At 45.2% G+C, this 19,569-nt stretch overlaps 1 protein-coding gene across 1 annotated transcript in view; it reads right to left on the bottom strand.

Moving 5' to 3' along the window:
* The window catches only part of LOC121840009 (neuroblastoma-amplified sequence-like), a 64,428-nt gene extending 45,476 nt beyond the window's left edge, over positions 1 to 18,952 (bottom strand). Inside the window, exons 1-2 of the mRNA XM_042301126.1 lie at positions 18,841 to 18,952; positions 15,983 to 16,166 (exon numbers count right to left, since the gene is read on the bottom strand). Coding sequence (XP_042157060.1) covers positions 15,983 to 16,166; positions 18,841 to 18,917 — 261 coding nt within the window. The 5' untranslated portion in view covers positions 18,918 to 18,952. The remainder of the gene's footprint in view (positions 1 to 15,982; positions 16,167 to 18,840) is intronic.
* Between the last annotated feature and the right edge of the window lie 617 nt (positions 18,953 to 19,569).

Below are 19,569 nucleotides of genomic sequence, written 5' to 3'. Positions count from 1 at the left end.
ACCCCAGATGGGAACATAACAATGGACCCCAAGATGGGAACATAACAATGGATTCAATCTGAAATTAACTCAAGTCTTTATAAAACATTTTTATCCCAAACTGTATCAAACCCGAAAACAAAAGTTCAAAGAAAGACAGACAATTTCCTTAATAAGGCCAATTAGAAGTGAATCAGAGGAACGATTCCCTAGGTGAGCTGGTGATCTACAAAATGTGAAATCTACTGGTAATGATCGATTCCCAGAGGACTTCTCTACACAATTCCATCCCAAATTACTAAATCCTATGTTACTTACCCTCACAGCAGCTCTAGAGAAATATTAACTTCCCCATTCAGTAAGTTTGACTACAATCTCACCCTACTTAAAATATAAGGGATTCAATGTCATGCGGATTTGAATGTGTAATCCAAAAGTGGATTCAATCAGAGCCTACAGGTGTCATATGGAATAGGATGTCTTCAGGCTGATCATCATACCAGGAAATGGAACGTTCCAGAAGGGACAGTATCAATAGAAGCTGAAAAAGTGTTCCATAGGAACATATAGTTGGTGGCTGTTTAATTATTATTATTTTTTTTTAAGTTTAGTTTTGGTCCAGTATTTATTTCCTGGATTGAGCTATTGTATAAATCCCCTAAAGCAGCCAAATGAACAAATGGACAGATCTCTGAATTATTTCAGTTATCATGAAGGAACCAGACAGGGATGACCTTTGTCTATTTTTCTATAGCATCAATAATTACAACTCGTGGTTTTCTCCAGGGGCAAAGAGATTGGTGGAGATCAACATGTGAGGTCATCTCCAGGGGCATAGAGATTGGTGGAGATCAACATGTGAGGTCATCTCCAGGGGCATAGAGATTGGTGGAGATCAACATGTGATGTCATCTCCAGGGGCATAGAGATTGGTGGAGATCAACATGTGAGGTCATCTCCAGGGGCAAAGAGATTGGTGGAGATTAACATGTGAGGTCATCTCCAGGGGCATAGAGATTGGTGGAGATCAACATGTGAGGTCATCTCCAGGGGCATAGAGATTGGTGGAGATCAACATGTGAGGTCATCTCCAGGGGCATAGAGATTGGTGGAGATCAACATGTGAGGTCATCTCCAGGGGCAAAGAGATTGGTGGAGATCAACATGTGAGGTCATCTCCAGGGGCATAGAGATTGGTGGAGATCAACATGTGAGGTCATCTCCAGGGGCATAGAGATTGGTGGAGATCAACATGTGAGGTCATCTCCAGGGGCATAGAGATTGGTGGAGATCAACATGTGATGTCATTGTATGCAGATGACATTCCACTGTAGTTATCTGAACCAGAACATTCTCTGTTGTTTCTTTTGCAACTGTTGGACACATGGCACTTTACTAGGATTAAAGGTGACTTGGAAGAAAACTGAAATAATGCCCATTTCTAATTCTGACTTCTCAAGCTTGGAAAGTAGATTTCAGTGGAAATGGCACACATGGAGACGCACATGGAGACGCACATGGAGACGCACATGGAGACGCACATGGAGACGCACATGGAGACGCACATGGAGACGCACATGGAGACGCACATGGAGACGCACATGGAGACGCACATGGAGACGCACATGGAGACGCACATGGAGACGCACATGGAGACGCACATGGAGACGCACATGGAGACGCACATGAAATACCCTGGGCGACCGGCAGCATGGAGGAGGCATATAAAATCAACTACTCTCCGTTAATAGATAAGATTATTTCTGATGTTCAGAGATAGAGAACTCTCCCCATTTCTACGTTAGGTAGAGAACTCTCCCCATTTCTACGTTAGGTGGAGAGCTCTCCCCATTTCTACGTTAGGTGGAGAGCTCTCCCCATTTCTACGTTAGGTGGAGAGCTCTCCCCATTTCTACGTTAGGTGGAGAGCTCTCCCCATTTCTACGTTAGGTGGAGAGCTCTCCCCATTTCTACGTTAGGTGGAGAGCTCTCCCCATTTCTACGTTAGGTGGAGAGCTCTCCCCATTTCTACGTTAGGTGGAGAGCTCTCCCCATTTCTACGTTAGGTAGAGAACTCTCCCTATTTCTACGTTAGATAGAGAACTCTCCCCATTTCTACGTTAGATAGAGAACTCTCCCCATTTCTACGTTAGAGAACTCTCCCCATTTCTACGTTAGAGAACTCTCCCTATTTCTACGTTAGAGAACTCTCCCTATTTCTACGTTAGAGAACTCTCCCCATTTCTACGTTAGAGAACTCTCCCCATTTCTACGTTAGGTAGAGAACTCTCCCCATTTCTACGTTAGAGAACTCTCCCCATTTCTACGTTAGGTAGAGAACTCTCCCCATTTCTACGTTAGGTAGAGAACTCTCCCCATTTCTACGTTAGAGAACTCTCCCCATTTCTACGTTAGGTAGAGAACTCTCCCCATTTCTACGTTAGAGAACTCTCCCCATTTCTCTCCCCAATTTGTAAAGACTGAGTCAAATGTAATGTTGTACACGTCCCTTTGTTAAGCAGGAGATGTTTGTCTACCACTCGTGAAGATGTTTAAGTGAAGGCAAGTCCATAATACAACAGACAGAAGACTATCACTGTACTTGGAGCATTATTAAAGTTATACATGTAATACGGTATGATTTAAACTATATTCACTACTGGGGTTAAAAGAAGAAGAAGAAAACAGACCAATCCAATGATTGCCAATTTACATATGTTCATATCGCTAGGCAACCCCGCGTTACCTCCAGCATTTCATAACAGTACCTTCAAGCCCTGGTTCCAAAATGGCATCAAGAATGTCGGACACATGTATTAGAATGACTCTCTCCAGTCATTCAATCAATAACAAGACACATGTGGGTTCTCCAATACCATTTCCTTCAAATTATTACAACACAGAAATCTTATTAAATCACTTCAAAAGAATGTGGATGAACCTAAAAGCCTCTAGCATAGAAAAAAAAATACAAAAATAATTATGCTGATTGCCAAGTTATATTAAAGTTATATTGATTTAAAACTCTACCTGATGGTTCAGAACCTAGAAGGAAAAAAATGGGAAACAGAACTAAAAAATTATAAACTGTTGAGAACTATTTTGGTTAGAGATACGTGAAAATGTTGAAACCTGCTCCTATAACCTATGACATACACTACTGCAATTCAAGATAAGCCATAGGATTTACTCCTGGCAGAATGCAGGTCACGCACCCCAGGAAATGTCTCATCTCTGTTAGGAGATGCACAAAGTACCAAGGAATCCTAACACACAATGAGACCGACTGGCTCAAATCGGTCTTTTGTAGTAAAATTAGAAAGGGAGTTTTTTTTTTACATTGGAAACTCTGAACTACAAAATGGTAGATCAGACACTACATGGTAGATCAGACACTACATGGTAGATCAATCAATACATGGTAGATCAGACACTACATGGTATAACAGACACTACATGGTATAACAGACACTACATGGTAGATCAGACACTACATGGTATAACAGACACTACATGGTAGATCAGACACTACATGGTAGATCAGACACTACATGGTAGATCAGACACTACATGGTAGATCAGACACTACATGGTATATCAGACACTACATGGTAGATCAGACACTACATGGTAGATCAGACACTACATGGTAGATCAGGCACTACATGGTAGATCAGGCACTACATGGTAGATCAGACACTACATGGTAGATCAGACACTACATGGTAGATCAGACACTACATGGTAGATCAGACACTACATGGTATATCAGACACTACATGGTAGATCAATCAATACATGGTAGATCAGACACTACATGGTAGATCAGACACTACATGGTAGATCAGACACTACATGGTAGATCAGACACTACATGGTAGATCAGACACTACATGGTAGATCAGACACTACAGTTGAGGAACAATGGGAAAGTAATTCTGCTTTGAAAGTTAATAAACTTGTAAACACACTTTTGTTCACATCGTTCACACCCTCTGAAGCTTTAGCCCCACCCATTCACCCTCTGAAGCTTTAGCCCCACCCATTCAGCATCGTTCACACCCCCCTAAGCTTTAGCCCCACCCATTCAGCATCGTTCACACCCCCTAAGCTTTAGCCCCACCCATTCAGCATCGTTCACACCCTCTGAAGCTTTAGCCCCACCCATTCAGCATCGTTCACACCCCCTAAGCTTCAGCCCCACCCATTCAGCATCGTTCACACCCCCTAAGCTTTAGCCCCACCCATTCAGCATCGTTCACACCCTCTGAAGCTTTAGCCCCACCCATTCAGCATCGTTCACAACCTCTGAAGCTTTAGCCCCACCCATTCAGCATCGTTCACACCCTCTGAAGCTTTAGCCCCACCCATTCAGCATCGTTCACACCCCCTAAGCTTCAGCCCCACCCATTCAGCATCGTTCACACCCCCTAAGCTTTAGCCCCACCCATTCAGCATCGTTCACACCCCCTAAGCTTTAGCCCCACCCATTCAGCATCGTTCACACCCCCTAAGCTTTAGCCCCACCCATTCAGCATCGTTCACACCCCCTAAGCTTTAGCCCCACCCATTCAGCATCGTTCACACCCTCTGAAGCTTTAGCCCCACCCATTCAGCATCGTTCACACCCCTAAGCTTCAGCCCCACCCATTCAGCATCGTTCACACCCCCTAAGCTTTAGCCCCACCCATTCAGCATCGTTCACACCCCTAAGCTTTAGCCCCACCCATTCAGCATCGTTCACACCCCCCTAAGCTTTAGCCCCACCCATTCAGCATCGTTCACACCCCCTAAGCTTTAGCCCCACCCATTCAGCATCGTTCACACCCCTAAGCTTTAGCCCCACCCATTCAGCATCGTTCACACCCTCTGAAGCTTTAGCCCCACCCATTCAGCATCGTTCACACCCCCTAAGCTTTAGCCCCACCCATTCAGCATCGTTCACACCCCCTAAGCTTTAGTCCCACCCATTCAGCATCGTTCACACCCTCTGAAGCTTTAGCCCCACCCATTCAGCATCGTTCACACCCCCTAAGCTTTAGCCCCACCCATTCAGCATCGTTCACACCCTCTGAAGCTTTAGCCCCACCCATTCAGCATCGTTCACACCCTCTGAAGCTTTAGCCCCACCCATTCAGCATCGTTCACACCCTCTGAAGCTTTAGCTCCACCCATTCAGCATCGTTCACACCCCCCTAAGCTTCAGCCCCACCGAGGGTTCTGTACTAACAACAGCTGTCAAACACCCAAGCTAACAGGCTAGCTACTTCCAGACGTAATGAGAGAACAGCTCACTGAACATTACTTTCAGAGCGCACACTGGACGAGGAGTAGGTTGATCCGATCACATGCGCAGATAAAATGGATCCGAGCGTTCTGACCTCACGACGACAGTCAAGCACCCAAGCTGCTTCCAGACACATACGAGACAACACCTCACTCTCCCGAGCAGAGCTGGTTAGGCTGTTTTCATGTTAACCAGAGCGTTGGTGACGAACTGTGCTGCTGGCAACATTTTAATTACGCTTTGTTGCCGACGCTTACTGACACCGGACATATTCACTAATACCATCTATGATGGTCTGATACAGTGAAACAGCATCACTAATACCATCTATGATGGTCTGATACAGTGAAACAGCATCACTAATACCATCTATGATGGTCTAACAGTGAAACAGCATCACTAATACCATCTATGACGGTTTAACAGTGAAACAGCATCACTAATACCATCTATGATGGTCTAACAGTGAAACAGCATCACTAATACCATCTATGATGGTCTGATACAGTGAAACAGCATCACTAATACATCTATGATGGTCTGATACAGTGAAACAGCATCACTAATACATCTATGATGGTCTGATACAGTGAAACAGCATCACTAATACCATCTATGATGGTTTAACAGTGAAACAGCATCACTAATACCATCTATGATGGTCTGATACAGTGAAACAGCATCACTAATACATCTATGATGGTTTGATACAGTGAAACAGCAGCAGGGTAATGACTTTACGTTCTGCTCACTACTTTATAAAACACATTTGTTGAAGAGAAGTTACAAAATGCTCACTGATTATAATGAGGTTTATGGTATTTTAGGCCCTTCGCACCCTGAGAGAGATGAGGACAGACCCTCCTCTCCCTCAGACAGACAGGACCCTGAGAGAGATGAGGACAGACTCTCCTCTCCCTCAGACAGACATGACCCTGAGAGAGATGAGGACAGACTCTCCTCTCCCTCAGACAGACATGACCCTGAGAGAGATGAGGACAGACTCTCCCTCAGACAGACAGGACCCTGAGAGAGATGAGGACAGACTCTCCCTCAGACAGACAGGACCCTGAGAGATGAGGACAGACTCTCCCTCAGACAGACAGGACCCTGAGAGATGAGGACAGACTCTCCCTCAGACAGACAGGACCCTGAGAGAGATGAGGACAGACTCTCCTCTCCCTCAGACAGACAGGACCCTGAGAGAGATGAGGACAGACTCTCCTCTCCCTCAGACAGACAGGACACAGAGAGAGATGAGGACAGACTCTCCTCTCCCTCAGACAGACAGGACCCTGAGAGAGATGAGGACAGACTCTCCTCTCCCTCAGACAGACAGGAAGTCACAAAATCTCACTGTCCCTCCCTGCCCGAATGTCAAGATTTGAATTGGACTCATTAATACTCAACATCTGGGGTCTGTGTGTTTGTGTGTGTGTGCGGGAGGGTTGTGTGGTGCGTTCGTACATGCGTGCTTCTGTGTGCGTGTAGTTTATGGTATTTTAGTGTGTGTGTGTGTGTGTGTGTGTGTGTGTGTGTGTGTGTGTGTGTGTGTGTGTAGTTTATGGTATTTTAGTGTGTGTGTGGTTTATGGTATTTTAGTGTGTGTGTGTGTGTGTGTGTGTGTGTGCACGTGGTTTACGGTATTTTAGTGTGTGTGTGTGTGCGCGTGGTTTATGCTATTTTAGTGTGTGTGTGTGTGTGTGTGTGTGGCATGCCCAGCCGGAGCGACAATGGCAGAGCTGTACTGATTAGTTCGGGGACTGGGGGCAGAGGGGAAAACTCCAAAACTCATCTTTCCTCTCCCTCCCTCGTCATCTGTCTCTCCCTATAACCATCCTCATCCCCCCCAAGAAGAGGGGCATCAGAAGGATGCCTTTCTCTCACTGCCTCTCAAACCCCCTCTCCCCCAGCCCGGTCCCCATGCTCCTGCCTCCCCGGCAATAATTACAACAGGAAGCTCATAAGGGAATGGGACAGCGCTCTACATTTCTGTAGGAAGATGGAACAAACACCCAGGGAAAAGAGACTCCCCATGTCAGACAGCAGGAGGATAACACCCAGGGAAAAGAGACTCCCCATGTCAGACAGCAGGAGGATAACACCCAGGGAAAAAGAGACTCCCCATGTCAGACAGACAGCAGGAGGATAACACCCAGGGAAAAGAGACTCCCCATGTCAGACAGACAGCAGGAGGATAACACCCAGGGAAAAAGAGACTCCCCATGTCAGACAGACAGCAGGAGGATAACACCCAGGGAAAAAGAGACTCCCCAAGTCAGACTGCAGGAGGAGAGCAGTCTATATGAAAGCGGTTCACACTCAGTGTTGTTTTCACAAACATTCATGAAGACATTTTGTAGATCTAGGTCTGACTGTATGTGCTCTTTACAGTGGGCCTAACGTCAGGAGTGTTCCCAATCAGTAAACCAGCGCAAGCTCACACCTGTCTAGACAGAAACAGACCAGTCGCCCACGGCGATGCCGCCTGTTTGTTTGTGTCAGGGCTGACCCCATTTAGTCGACTGATCGATTGTTTGGTTGCTAGGCTGTTGGTCGACAGAGATAGTTTTTGTTGGACGGTCACAAATATATATTCTTTTGTTCATGGCATAACGAGGCGCCTGTCTGATTGGCGCCTGTCTCAGTGGACTCATCCATTAAGCAGGTCCATACCGAACGAAGACAGGCATCGGCTGGAACACCAAGCAATTTGATGAAATAAGTTCAATTGCATTCGTTTTCCGGCTTTTGGCCGTTAAAAGATAGAAAAGCCGATGAATACAATTGTGAATGATTTCATAAAGACGTCTATATACCATTGAAACCAGTAGTCTATTTCATAAAGACGTCTATATACCATTGAAACCAGTAGTCTATTTCATAAAGACGTCTATATACCATTGAAACCAGTAGTCTATTTCATAAAGACGTCTATATACCATTGAAACCAGTAGTCTATTTCATAAAGACGTCTATATACCATTGAAACCAGTAGTCTATTTCATAAAGACGTCTATATACCATTGAAACCAGTAGTCTATTTCATAAAGACGTCTATATACCATTGAAACCAGTAGTCTATTTCATAAAGACGTCTATATACCATTGAAACCAGTAGTCTATTTCATAAAGACGTCTATATACCATTGAAACCAGTAGTCTATTTCATAAAGACGTCTATATACCATTGAAACCAGTAGTCTATTTCATAAAGACGTCTATATACCATTGAAACCAGTAGTCTATTTCATAAAGACGTCTATATACCATTGAAACCAGTAGTCTATTTCATAAAGACGTCTATATACCATTGAAACCAGTAGTCTATTTCATAAAGACGTCTATATACCATTGAAACCAGTAGTCTATTTCATAAAGACGTCTATATACCATTGAAACCAGTAGTCTATTTCATAAAGACGTCTATATACCATTGAAACCAGTAGTCTATTTCATAAAGACGTCTATATACCATTGAAACCAGTAGTCTATTTCATAAAGACGTCTATATACCATTGAAACCAGTAGTCTATTTCATAAAGACGTCTATATACCATTGAAACCAGTAGTCTATTTCATAAAGACGTCTATATACCATTGAAACCAGTAGTCTATTTCATAAAGACGTCTATATACCATTGAAACCAGTAGTCTATTTCATAAAGACGTCTATATACCATTGAAACCAGTAGTCTATTTCATAAAGACGTCTATATACCATTGAAACCAGTAGTCTATTTCATAAAGACGTCTATATACCATTGAAACCAGTAGTCTATTTCATAAAGACGTCTATATACCATTGAAACCAGTAGTCTATTTCATAAAGACGTCTATATACCATTAAAACCAGTAGTCTATTTCATAAAGACGTCTATATACCATTAAAACCAGTAGTCTATTTCACTCATGTTCTATTGGTTATCAACTTTCTTTCATTGTTCGGAAGACAAATGCACATTCGCTCATAGCCTACTGTCTTGTGCGCATTGCTGTGCTTATAACGTGAATAAATAATAGTTTATCGACATTTTAAGCTAACGTTCTGATCTGTTACATCAGTCTCATTGCTTTTGTATGTAACCTAAGCCTACTGGTCGTAATTTGGGCTCGCCGTCCCACAACTGTCCCAGAGTCAGTTTGGGCTATTTCTTTATCCACAAGCTGACCAATAGAATAGGTCAGCGTTTCTACTACGGGGGATGGTAGATTGACATCATGGACTCATCGGCAGTGAGTCCATAAGGCTAGGGGAAGATAAGCTTTCCTTTAGTAAATTGAATTAAATTGCCAAAAATTAATTACGCCTAATTAACCTACTCCTGTCTATATAAATAGTCATTCAACATAGGCTAGAAAAGCATGATTTGGCCACACTAGCCTTTAAAAATAAAGTTGTGTATTGTTTTAAAGGGCATTTCCTGCCATTGAAAGGAAACGCAGCAACACGAGATGATTGTTGAGTTGGGACTGTCTGTGAAATGTAGAGGTGTCCAGCCAGGCCTGTGGGCAACTTGGACCTGTCAATCAAAACCGTTCATATAGAAACACTTCAAAATACAATCGCAGAAAAAGATTGTTCGGAAAGCAAACGGCTGTACAGAGAAGAACATTAAAATACATGAATCTGTCTTCTAGTGGAGCGAACATCAGGCCTATAGACTATCTGATTGGCTCTAGCAGAGAGCATCAGGCCTATAGACTATCTGATTGGCCCTAGCAGAGAGCATCAGGCCTATAGACTATCTGATTGGCCCTAGCAGAGAGCATCAGGCCTATAGACTATCTTATTGGCCCTAGCAGAGAGCATCAGGCCTATAGACTATCTTATTGGCCCTAGCAGAGAGCATCAGGCCTATAGACTATCTTATTGGCCCTAGCAGAGAGCATCAGGCCTATAGACTATCTTATTGGCCCTAGCAGAGAGCATCAGGCCTATAGACTATCTTATTGGCCCTAGCAGAGAGCATCAGGCCTATAGACTATCTGATTGGCCCTAGCAGAGAGCACCAGGCCTATAGACTATCTGATTGGCCCTAGCAGAGAGCATCAGGCCTATAGACTATCTGATTGGCCCTAGCAGAGAGCATCAGGCCTATAGACTATCTGATTGGCCCTAGCAGAGAGCATCAGGCCTATAGACTATCTGATTGGCCCTAGCAGAGAGCATCAGGCCTATAGACTATCTGATTGGCCCTAGCAGAGAGCATCAGGCCTATAGACTATCTGATTGGCCCTAGCAGAGAGCATCAGGCCTATAGACTATCTGATTGGCCCTAGCAGAGAGCATCAGGCCTATAGACTATCTTATTGGCTCTAGCAGAGAGCATCAGGCCTATAGACTATCTTATTGGCTCTAGCAGAGAGCATCAGGACTATAGACTATCTTATTGGCCCTAGCAGAGAGCATCAGGCCTATAGACAATCTTATTGGCCCTAGCAGAGAGCATCAGGCCTATAGACAATCTTATTGGCCCTAGCAGACAGCATCAGGCCTATAGACTATCTTATTGGCCCTAGCAGAGAGCATCAGGCCTATAGACTATCTTATTGGCCCTAGCAGAGAGCATCAGGCCTATAGACAATCTTATTGGCCCTAGCAGAGAGCATGAGGCCTATAGACTATCTTATTGGCCCTAGCAGAGAGCATCAGGCCTAAAGACTATCTTATTGGCCCTAGCAGAGAGCTTCAGGCCTATAGACTATCTTATTGGCTCTAGCAGACAGCACCAGGCCCATAGACTATCTTATTGGCCCCAGCAGACAGCATCAGGCCTATAGACTATCTTATTGGCCCTAGCAGAGAGCATCAGGCCTAAAGACTATCTTATTGGCCCTAGCAGAGAGCATCAGGCCTAAAGACTATCTTATTGGCCCTAGCAGAGAGCTTCAGGCCTATAGACTATCTTATTGGCTCTAGCAGACAGCACCAGGCCCATAGACTATCTTATTGGCCCCAGCAGACAGCATCAGGCCTATAGACTATCTTATTGGCCCTAGCAGAGAGCATCAGGCCTATAGACTATCTTATTGGCCCTAGCAGAGAGCATCAGGCCTATAGACTATCTTATTGGCCCTAGCAGAGAGCATCAGGCCTATAGACTATCTTATTGGCCCTAGCAGAGAGCACCAGGCCTATAGACTATCTGATTGGCCCTAGCAGAGAGCACCAGGCCTATAGACTATCTGATTGGCCCTAGCAGAGAGCATCAGGCCTATAGACTATCTGATTGGCCCTAGCAGAGAGCATCAGGCCTATAGACTATCTGATTGGCCCTAGCAGAGAGCATCAGGCCTATAGACTATCTGATTGGCCCTAGCAGAGAGCATCAGGCCTATAGACTATCTGATTGGCCCTAGCAGAGAGCATCAGGCCTATAGACTATCTGATTGGCCCTAGCAGAGAGCATCAGGCCTATAGACTATCTGATTGGCCCTAGCAGAGAGCATCAGGCCTATAGACTATCTGATTGGCCCTAGCAGAGAGCATCAGGCCTATAGACTATCTGATTGGCCCTAGCAGAGAGCATCAGGACTATAGACTATCTGATTGGCCCTAGCAGAGAGCATCAGGCCTATAGACAATCTTATTGGCCCTAGCAGACAGCATCAGGCCTATAGACAATCTTATTGGCCCTAGCAGACAGCATCAGGCCTATAGACTATCTGATTGGCCCTAGCAGAGAGCATCAGGCCTATAGACTATCTGATTGGCCCTAGCAGAGAGCATCAGGCCTATAGACTATCTTATTGGCCCTAGCAGAGAGCATCAGGCCTATAGACTATCTTATTGGCCCTAGCAGAGAGCATCAGGCCTATAGACTATCTTATTGGCCCTAGCAGAGAGCACCAGGCCTATAGACTATCTGATTGGCCCTAGCAGAGAGCACCAGGCCTATAGACTATCTGATTGGCCCTAGCAGAGAGCATCAGGCCTATAGACTATCTGATTGGCCCTAGCAGAGAGCATCAGGCCTATAGACTATCTGATTGGCCCTAGCAGAGAGCATCAGGCCTATAGACTATCTGATTGGCCCTAGCAGAGAGCATCAGGCCTATAGACTATCTGATTGGCCCTAGCAGAGAGCATCAGGCCTATAGACTATCTGATTGGCCCTAGCAGAGAGCATCAGGCCTATAGACTATCTGATTGGCCCTAGCAGAGAGCATCAGGCCTATAGACTATCTGATTGGCCCTAGCAGAGAGCATCAGGCCTATAGACTATCTGATTGGCCCTAGCAGAGAGCATCAGGACTATAGACTATCTGATTGGCCCTAGCAGAGAGCATCAGGCCTATAGACTATCTGATTGGCCCTAGCAGAGAGCATCAGGCCTATAGACTATCTGATTGGCCCTAGCAGAGAGCATCAGGCCTATAGACTATCTGATTGGCCCTAGCAGAGAGCATCAGGCCTATAGACTATCTGATTGGCCCTAGCAGAGAGCATCAGGCCTATAGACTATCTGATTGGCCCTAGCAGAGAGCATCAGGCCTATAGACTATCTGATTGGCCCTAGCAGAGAGCATCAGGACTATAGACTATCTTATTGGCCCTAGCAGAGAGCATCAGGCCTATAGACTATCTTATTGGCCCTAGCAGAGAGCATCAGGCCTATAGACAATCTTATTGGCTCTAGCAGAGAGCATGAGGCCTATAGACTATCTTATTGGCCCTAGCAGAGAGCATCAGGCCTAAAGACTATCTTATTGGCCCTAGCAGAGAGCTTCAGGCCTATAGACTATCTTATTGGCTCTAGCAGACAGCACCAGGCCCATAGACTATCTTATTGGCCCCAGCAGACAGCATCAGGCCTATAGACTATCTTATTGGCCCTAGCAGAGAGCATCAGGCCTAAAGACTATCTTATTGGCCCTAGCAGAGAGCATCAGGCCTAAAGACTATCTTATTGGCCCTAGCAGAGAGCTTCAGGCCTATAGACTATCTTATTGGCTCTAGCAGACAGCACCAGGCCCATAGACTATCTTATTGGCCCCAGCAGACAGCATCAGGCCTATAGACTATCTTATTGGCCCTAGCAGAGAGCATCAGGCCTAAAGACTATCTTATTGGCCCTAGCAGAGAGCATCAGGCCTATAGACTATCTTATTGGCCCTAGCAGAGAGCATCAGGCCTAAAGACTATCTTATTGGCCCTAGCAGAGAGCATCAGGCCTATAGACTATCTTATTGGCCCTAGCAGGGAGCATCAGGCCTATAGACTATCTTATTGGCTCTAGCAGACAGCACCAGGCCTATAGACTATCTTATTGGCCCTAGCAGACAGCATCAGGCCTATAGACAATCTAATTGGCTCTCGCAGGGAGCATCAGGCCTATAGACTATCTTATTGGCTCTAGCAGAGAGCATGAGGCCTATAGACTATCTTATTGGCCCTAGCAGAGAGCATCAGGCCTAAAGACTATCTTATTGGCCCTAGCAGAGAGCATCAGGCCTATAGACTATCTTATTGGCTCTAGCAGACAGCACCAGGCCTATAGACTATCTGATTGGCCCTAGCAGAGAGCATCAGGCCTATAGACTATCTTATTGGCCCTAGCAGAGAGCATCAGGCCTATAGACAATCTTATTGGCTCTCGCAGGGAGCATCAGGCCTATAGACTATCTTATTGGCTCTAGCAGAGAGCATCAAGCCTATATCCTATCTTATTGGCTCTAGCAGAGAGCATCAGGTCTATAGCCTATCTTATTGGCTCTAAAATGTTCTTCCCTAGTTCTTCTAACATCTTCCAAGCGCACGTCAGAATTCGGTCGAAAGGACCGCACAGTGTCGCATTCTGGACCGGCAAGTCCTGTTCATATGAATTACCATAATGTAAATGTGATCATCATGAGCACCGTGGGTGGATGCCCTGATCAGGTTACACACCCAGTGCATTATGGGTCCGGCAAATTTTTTAAATGTCCGGCGCCACATTTCCATAACGGAAACCCGTAGCTAACTGGAGTGGGAATCTAAGGCCTCAGAACAGTTGATACAATGTTGCTAGTTTGCTCGTGCAAGCTTTGAGTCGGTCCCAGTTGATACAATGTTGCTAGTTTGCTCGTGCAAGCTTTGAGTCGGTCCCAGTTGATACAATGTTGCTAGTTTGCTCGTGCAAGCTTTGAGTCGGTCCCAGTTGATACAATGTTGCTAGTTTGCTCGTGCAAGCTTTGAGTCGGTCCCAGTTGATACAATGTTGCTAGTTTGCTCGTGCAAGCTTTGAGTCGGTCCCAGTTGATACAATGTTGCTAGTTTGCTCGTGCAAGCTTTGAGTCGGTCCCAGTTGATAGTTGATACAATGTTGCTAGTTTGCTCGTGCAAGCTTTGAGTCGGTACCAGTTGATACAATGTTGCTAGTTTGCTCGTGCAAGCTTTGAGTCGGTCCCAGTTGATACAATGTTGCTAGTTTGCTCGTGCAAGCTTTGAGTCGGTCCCAGTTGATAGTTGATACAATGTTGCTAGTTTGCTCGTGCAAGCTTTGAGTCGGTACCAGTTGATACAATGTTGCTAGTTTGCTCGTGCAAGCTTTGAGTCGGTCCCAGTTGATAGTTGATACAATGTTGCTAGTTTGCTCGTGCAAGCTTTGAGTCGGTCCCAGTTGATAGTTGATACAATGTTGCTAGTTTGCTCGTGCAAGCTTTGAGTCGGTACCAGTTGATACAATGTTGCTAGTTTGCTCGTGCAAGCTTTGAGTCGGTCCCAGTTGATACAATGTTGCTAGTTTACTCGTGCAAGCTTTGAGTCGGTCCCAGTTGATACAATGTTGCTAGTTTACTCGTGCAAGCTTTGAGTCGGTCCCAGTTGATACAATGTTGCTAGTTTACTCATGCAAGCTTTGAGTCGGTCCCAGTTGATAGTTGATACAATGTTTCAAGTTCGATGCAGACAGGAAGAGTAGAATGCGATTGAAAGAACATGAACTAGGTGCCATGCTAAGCCAATGTGATATATAGGATCAGTCTTTTTAATCAGGATATTTTCTACCTGCAATATTTTCATTTGTTGGCTTTATGTCGGCTATTTTTACCCCTAGTTGGCAATATCAGTTACATACATTGGTATATAGGCCTCTCTCTGCATTCTGCGCTAAGTTCTTCAGCTGCCAATGACTCACGGTGGAGGCTATCATACAATCTGTTCATTTGGCAGAGGCAGGCACTCTTGCATTAGATAGATTTTTGATTTGTATAATTTTAATTTAGATTGAAATTAGATTTAGATAAATAACATGACAAATGATTTAGAGATACGAAGTTATTATAATTGAAATGAAAAAGTGCATATGAAAATCATAACTGGCGCAAACGGTACGAGAAATTCCACACGAGATCGGTAGAAACGGTACGATAAATTGCCAGAACGAGAAAGGTTGCCGACCCCTGGTGGAGCCGATGACCGTCAACTCCAGGAGTGTAACGGCAGAATCTGGGAAGCAGGAGGAGCACGGTCAGGAACAGGTTTGTTGCTTATCTTGATCTCTAGCTCCCTCTTGAGTCATTTGTGTGTCTTAATTATATCATTAAACAGTGTGCTTAAAGCATCAGACAAGATCAGCGCACAATGTTTTATTTTATTACAGCGCATAATGGTGTGTCTATATGTGGAAAAATACACGTTTAAAAACATTTCAACCGTCAAAAGATCAGACGACTCTGGATAGACCAAAATGTTGTTGTTGTTGTCGGGGACAGCCCTAGAATGAGTGTTACCTGTAAGTCCTTCAGTACAGCTTGGGTCCTGTAGAGTAGCAGCAGATGAACGTCACTGTCCCTCAGACTGAAGTTATTCTCCAGAATCTGCAGAACCTCGATACGTGGTCGCACCGCACGAGAGCCATCGCTGCAGAACGGTCGTAACCACGCCAACAGGTCATCAGAACTGACCACAGAGTCACTGGGAGACAGAGAGACAGTCAGACAGTCAGTCAGACAGTCAGTCAGTCAGTCAGTCAGTCAGTCAGAGAGACAGACAGACAGAGATACAGACAGACAGAGATACAGACAGACAGAGATACAGACAGACAGAGATACAGACAGACAGAGATACAGACAGACAGACAGACAGAGACAGGACAGACAGGCACACAAGCAGACAGACAGACAGAGATACAGACAGACAGACAGAGACAGACAGACAGATAGAGACAGACAGACAGACAGAGATACAGACAGACAGACAGAGATACAGACAGACAGACAGACAGACAGACAGACAGACAGACAGACAGAGATACAGACAGACAGACAGAGATACAGACAGACAGAGATACAGACAGACAGACAGACAGATAGAGACAGACAGATAGAGACAGACAGACAGAGATACAGACAGACAGACAGAGATACAGACAGACAGAGATACAGACAGACAGACAGACAGACAGAGATACAGACAGAGATACAGACATACAGACAGAAAGACAGACAGAGAGACAGATAGCGACAGACAGACAGATAGATAGAGACAGACAGACAGAGATACAGACAGAGATACAGACAGAGATACAGACAGAGATACAGACAGAGATACAGACATACAGACAGAAAGACAGACAGAGAGACAGATAGCGACAGACAGACAGATAGATAGAGACAGACAGACAGAGATACAGACAGACAGAGATACAGACAGAGATACAGACAGACAGAGATACAGACAGACAGAGATACAGACAGACAGACAGACAGACAGACAGACAGACAGACAGACAGGACAGACGGGCACACAAGCAGACAGACAGACAGAGATACAGACAGACATACATACAGACAGACAGACAGACAGATAGATAGATAGAGACAGACAGACAGATAGATAGAGACAGACAGACAGAGATACAGACAGACAGAGATACAGACAGACAGACAGACAGACAGACAGAGATACAGACAGAGATACAGACAGAGATACAGACATACAGACAGAAAGACAGACAGAGAGACAGATAGCGACAGACAGACAGATAGATAGAGACAGACAGACAGAGATACAGACAGAGATACAGACAGAGATACAGACAGAGATACAGACATACAGACAGAAAGACAGACAGAGAGACAGATAGCGACAGACAGACAGATAGATAGAGACAGACAGACAGAGATACAGACAGAGATACAGACAGAGATACAGACAGAGATACAGACATACAGACAGAAAGACAGACAGAGAGACAGATAGCGACAGACAGACAGATAGATAGAGACAGACAGACAGAGATACAGACAGACAGAGATACAGACAGACAGAGATAGACAGACAGAGATACAGACAGACAGACAGACAGACAGACAGACAGACAGACAGACAGACAGGACAGACGGGCACACAAGCAGACAGACAGACAGAGATACAGACAGACATACATACAGACAGACAGACAGATAGATAGAGACAGACAGACAGATAGAGACAGACAGACAGACAGAGATACAGACAGACAGAGATACAGACAGACAGAGATACAGACAGACAGACAGAGATACAGACAGACAGACAGAGATACAGACAGACAGACAGAGATACAGACAGACAGACAGAGATACAGACAGACAGATATACAGACAGACCGAGATACAGACAGACAGAGATACAGACAGACAGACAGAGATACAGACAGACAGACAGAGATACAGACAGACAGACAGAGATACAGACAGACAGACAGAGATACAGACAGACAGACAGAGAGACAGACAGACAGAGATACAGACAGACAGAGATACAGACAGACAGAGAGACAGACAGACAGACAGACAGACAGAGATACAGACAGAGAGAGAGACAGACAGACAGAGATACAGACAGATGGACAGACAGACAGACAGACAGAGATACAGACAGACAGAGATACAGACAGACAGACAGACAGACAGACAGACAGACAGACAGACAGACAGAGATACAGACAGAGATACAGACAGACAGACAGACAGAGATACAGACAGACAGACAGACAGACAGAGATACAGACAGAGAGACAGATAGTGACAGACAGACAGATAGATAGAGACAGACAGACAGAGATACAGACAGACAGAGATACAGACAGACAGAGATACAGACAGACAGACAGACAGACAGGACAGACGGGCACACAAGCAGACAGACAGACAGACAGACATATAGATAGAGACAGACAGACAGACAGATAGAGACAGACAGACAGACAGACAGATAGATACAGACAGACAGACAGACAGAGATACAGACAGACAGAGATACAGACAGACAGACAGAGATACAGACAGACAGAGATACAGACAGACAGAGATACAGACAGACAGACAGACAGAGATACAGACAGACAGAGATACAGACAGACAGAGATACAGACAGACAGACAGACAGACAGACAGACAGGCACACAAGCAGACAGACAGAGATACAGACAGACAGAGACAGACAGACATACAGACAGACAGAGATACAGACAGACAGACAGAGATACAGACAGACAGACAGGCACACAAGCAGGCAGGCAGGCAGACAGACAGACAGACAGATACGTGTTATGTGTGTGTTATAGCAGCAGCTCTAAAGCAGTGTGTGGTTGAGTCTCTCTCACCCGCTCTGGACGTGGTTGTGCACTGCAGTGACCATCCCCTCCAACACCATAAGGGGTTCTGGGTAATCATTCACCATCTCCTTGTCTCCGCTGGCAAAAACAACAGACAGGATTCAGAACAGGCAGACAAACATGATTCAGCACAGACAGACTGACAGGAATCAACACAGACAGACTGACAGGAATCTGCACAGACAGGATTCAACACAGACAGACAGACAGGGTTAAACACAGACAGACAGGGTTCAACAGAGACAGACAGACAGGGTTCAACACAGACAAACAGACAGGGTTCAACACAGACAGGGTTCAACACAGACAAACAGACAGGGTTCAACACAGACAAACAGACAGGGTTCAACACAGACAAACAGACAGGGTTCAACACAGACAAACAGACAGGGTTCAACAGAGACAGACAGACAGGGTTCAACAGACAGACAGACAGACAGGGTTCAACACAGACAAACAGACAGGGTTCAACACAGACAGACAGACAGGGTTCAACACAGACAAACAGACAGGGTTCAACACAGACAGGGTTCAACACAGACAGGGTTCAACAGAGACAGACAGACAGGGTTCAACAGACAGACAGACATGGTTCAACAGACAGACAGACATGGTTCAACAGACAGACAGACAGGGTTCAACACAGACAGACAGGGTTCAACACAGACAGACAGACAGACAGACAGACAGGATTCAACAGACAGACAGGGTTCAACA

The sequence above is a fragment of the Oncorhynchus tshawytscha genome, linkage group LG18 (genome assembly GCF_018296145.1).
Source record: "Oncorhynchus tshawytscha isolate Ot180627B linkage group LG18, Otsh_v2.0, whole genome shotgun sequence".
Lineage (NCBI taxonomy): Eukaryota > Metazoa > Chordata > Actinopteri > Salmoniformes > Salmonidae > Oncorhynchus > Oncorhynchus tshawytscha.
The sequence above is the reverse complement of the archived record's forward strand: the minus strand, read 5'-3'. Positions and strand labels throughout refer to the sequence as shown.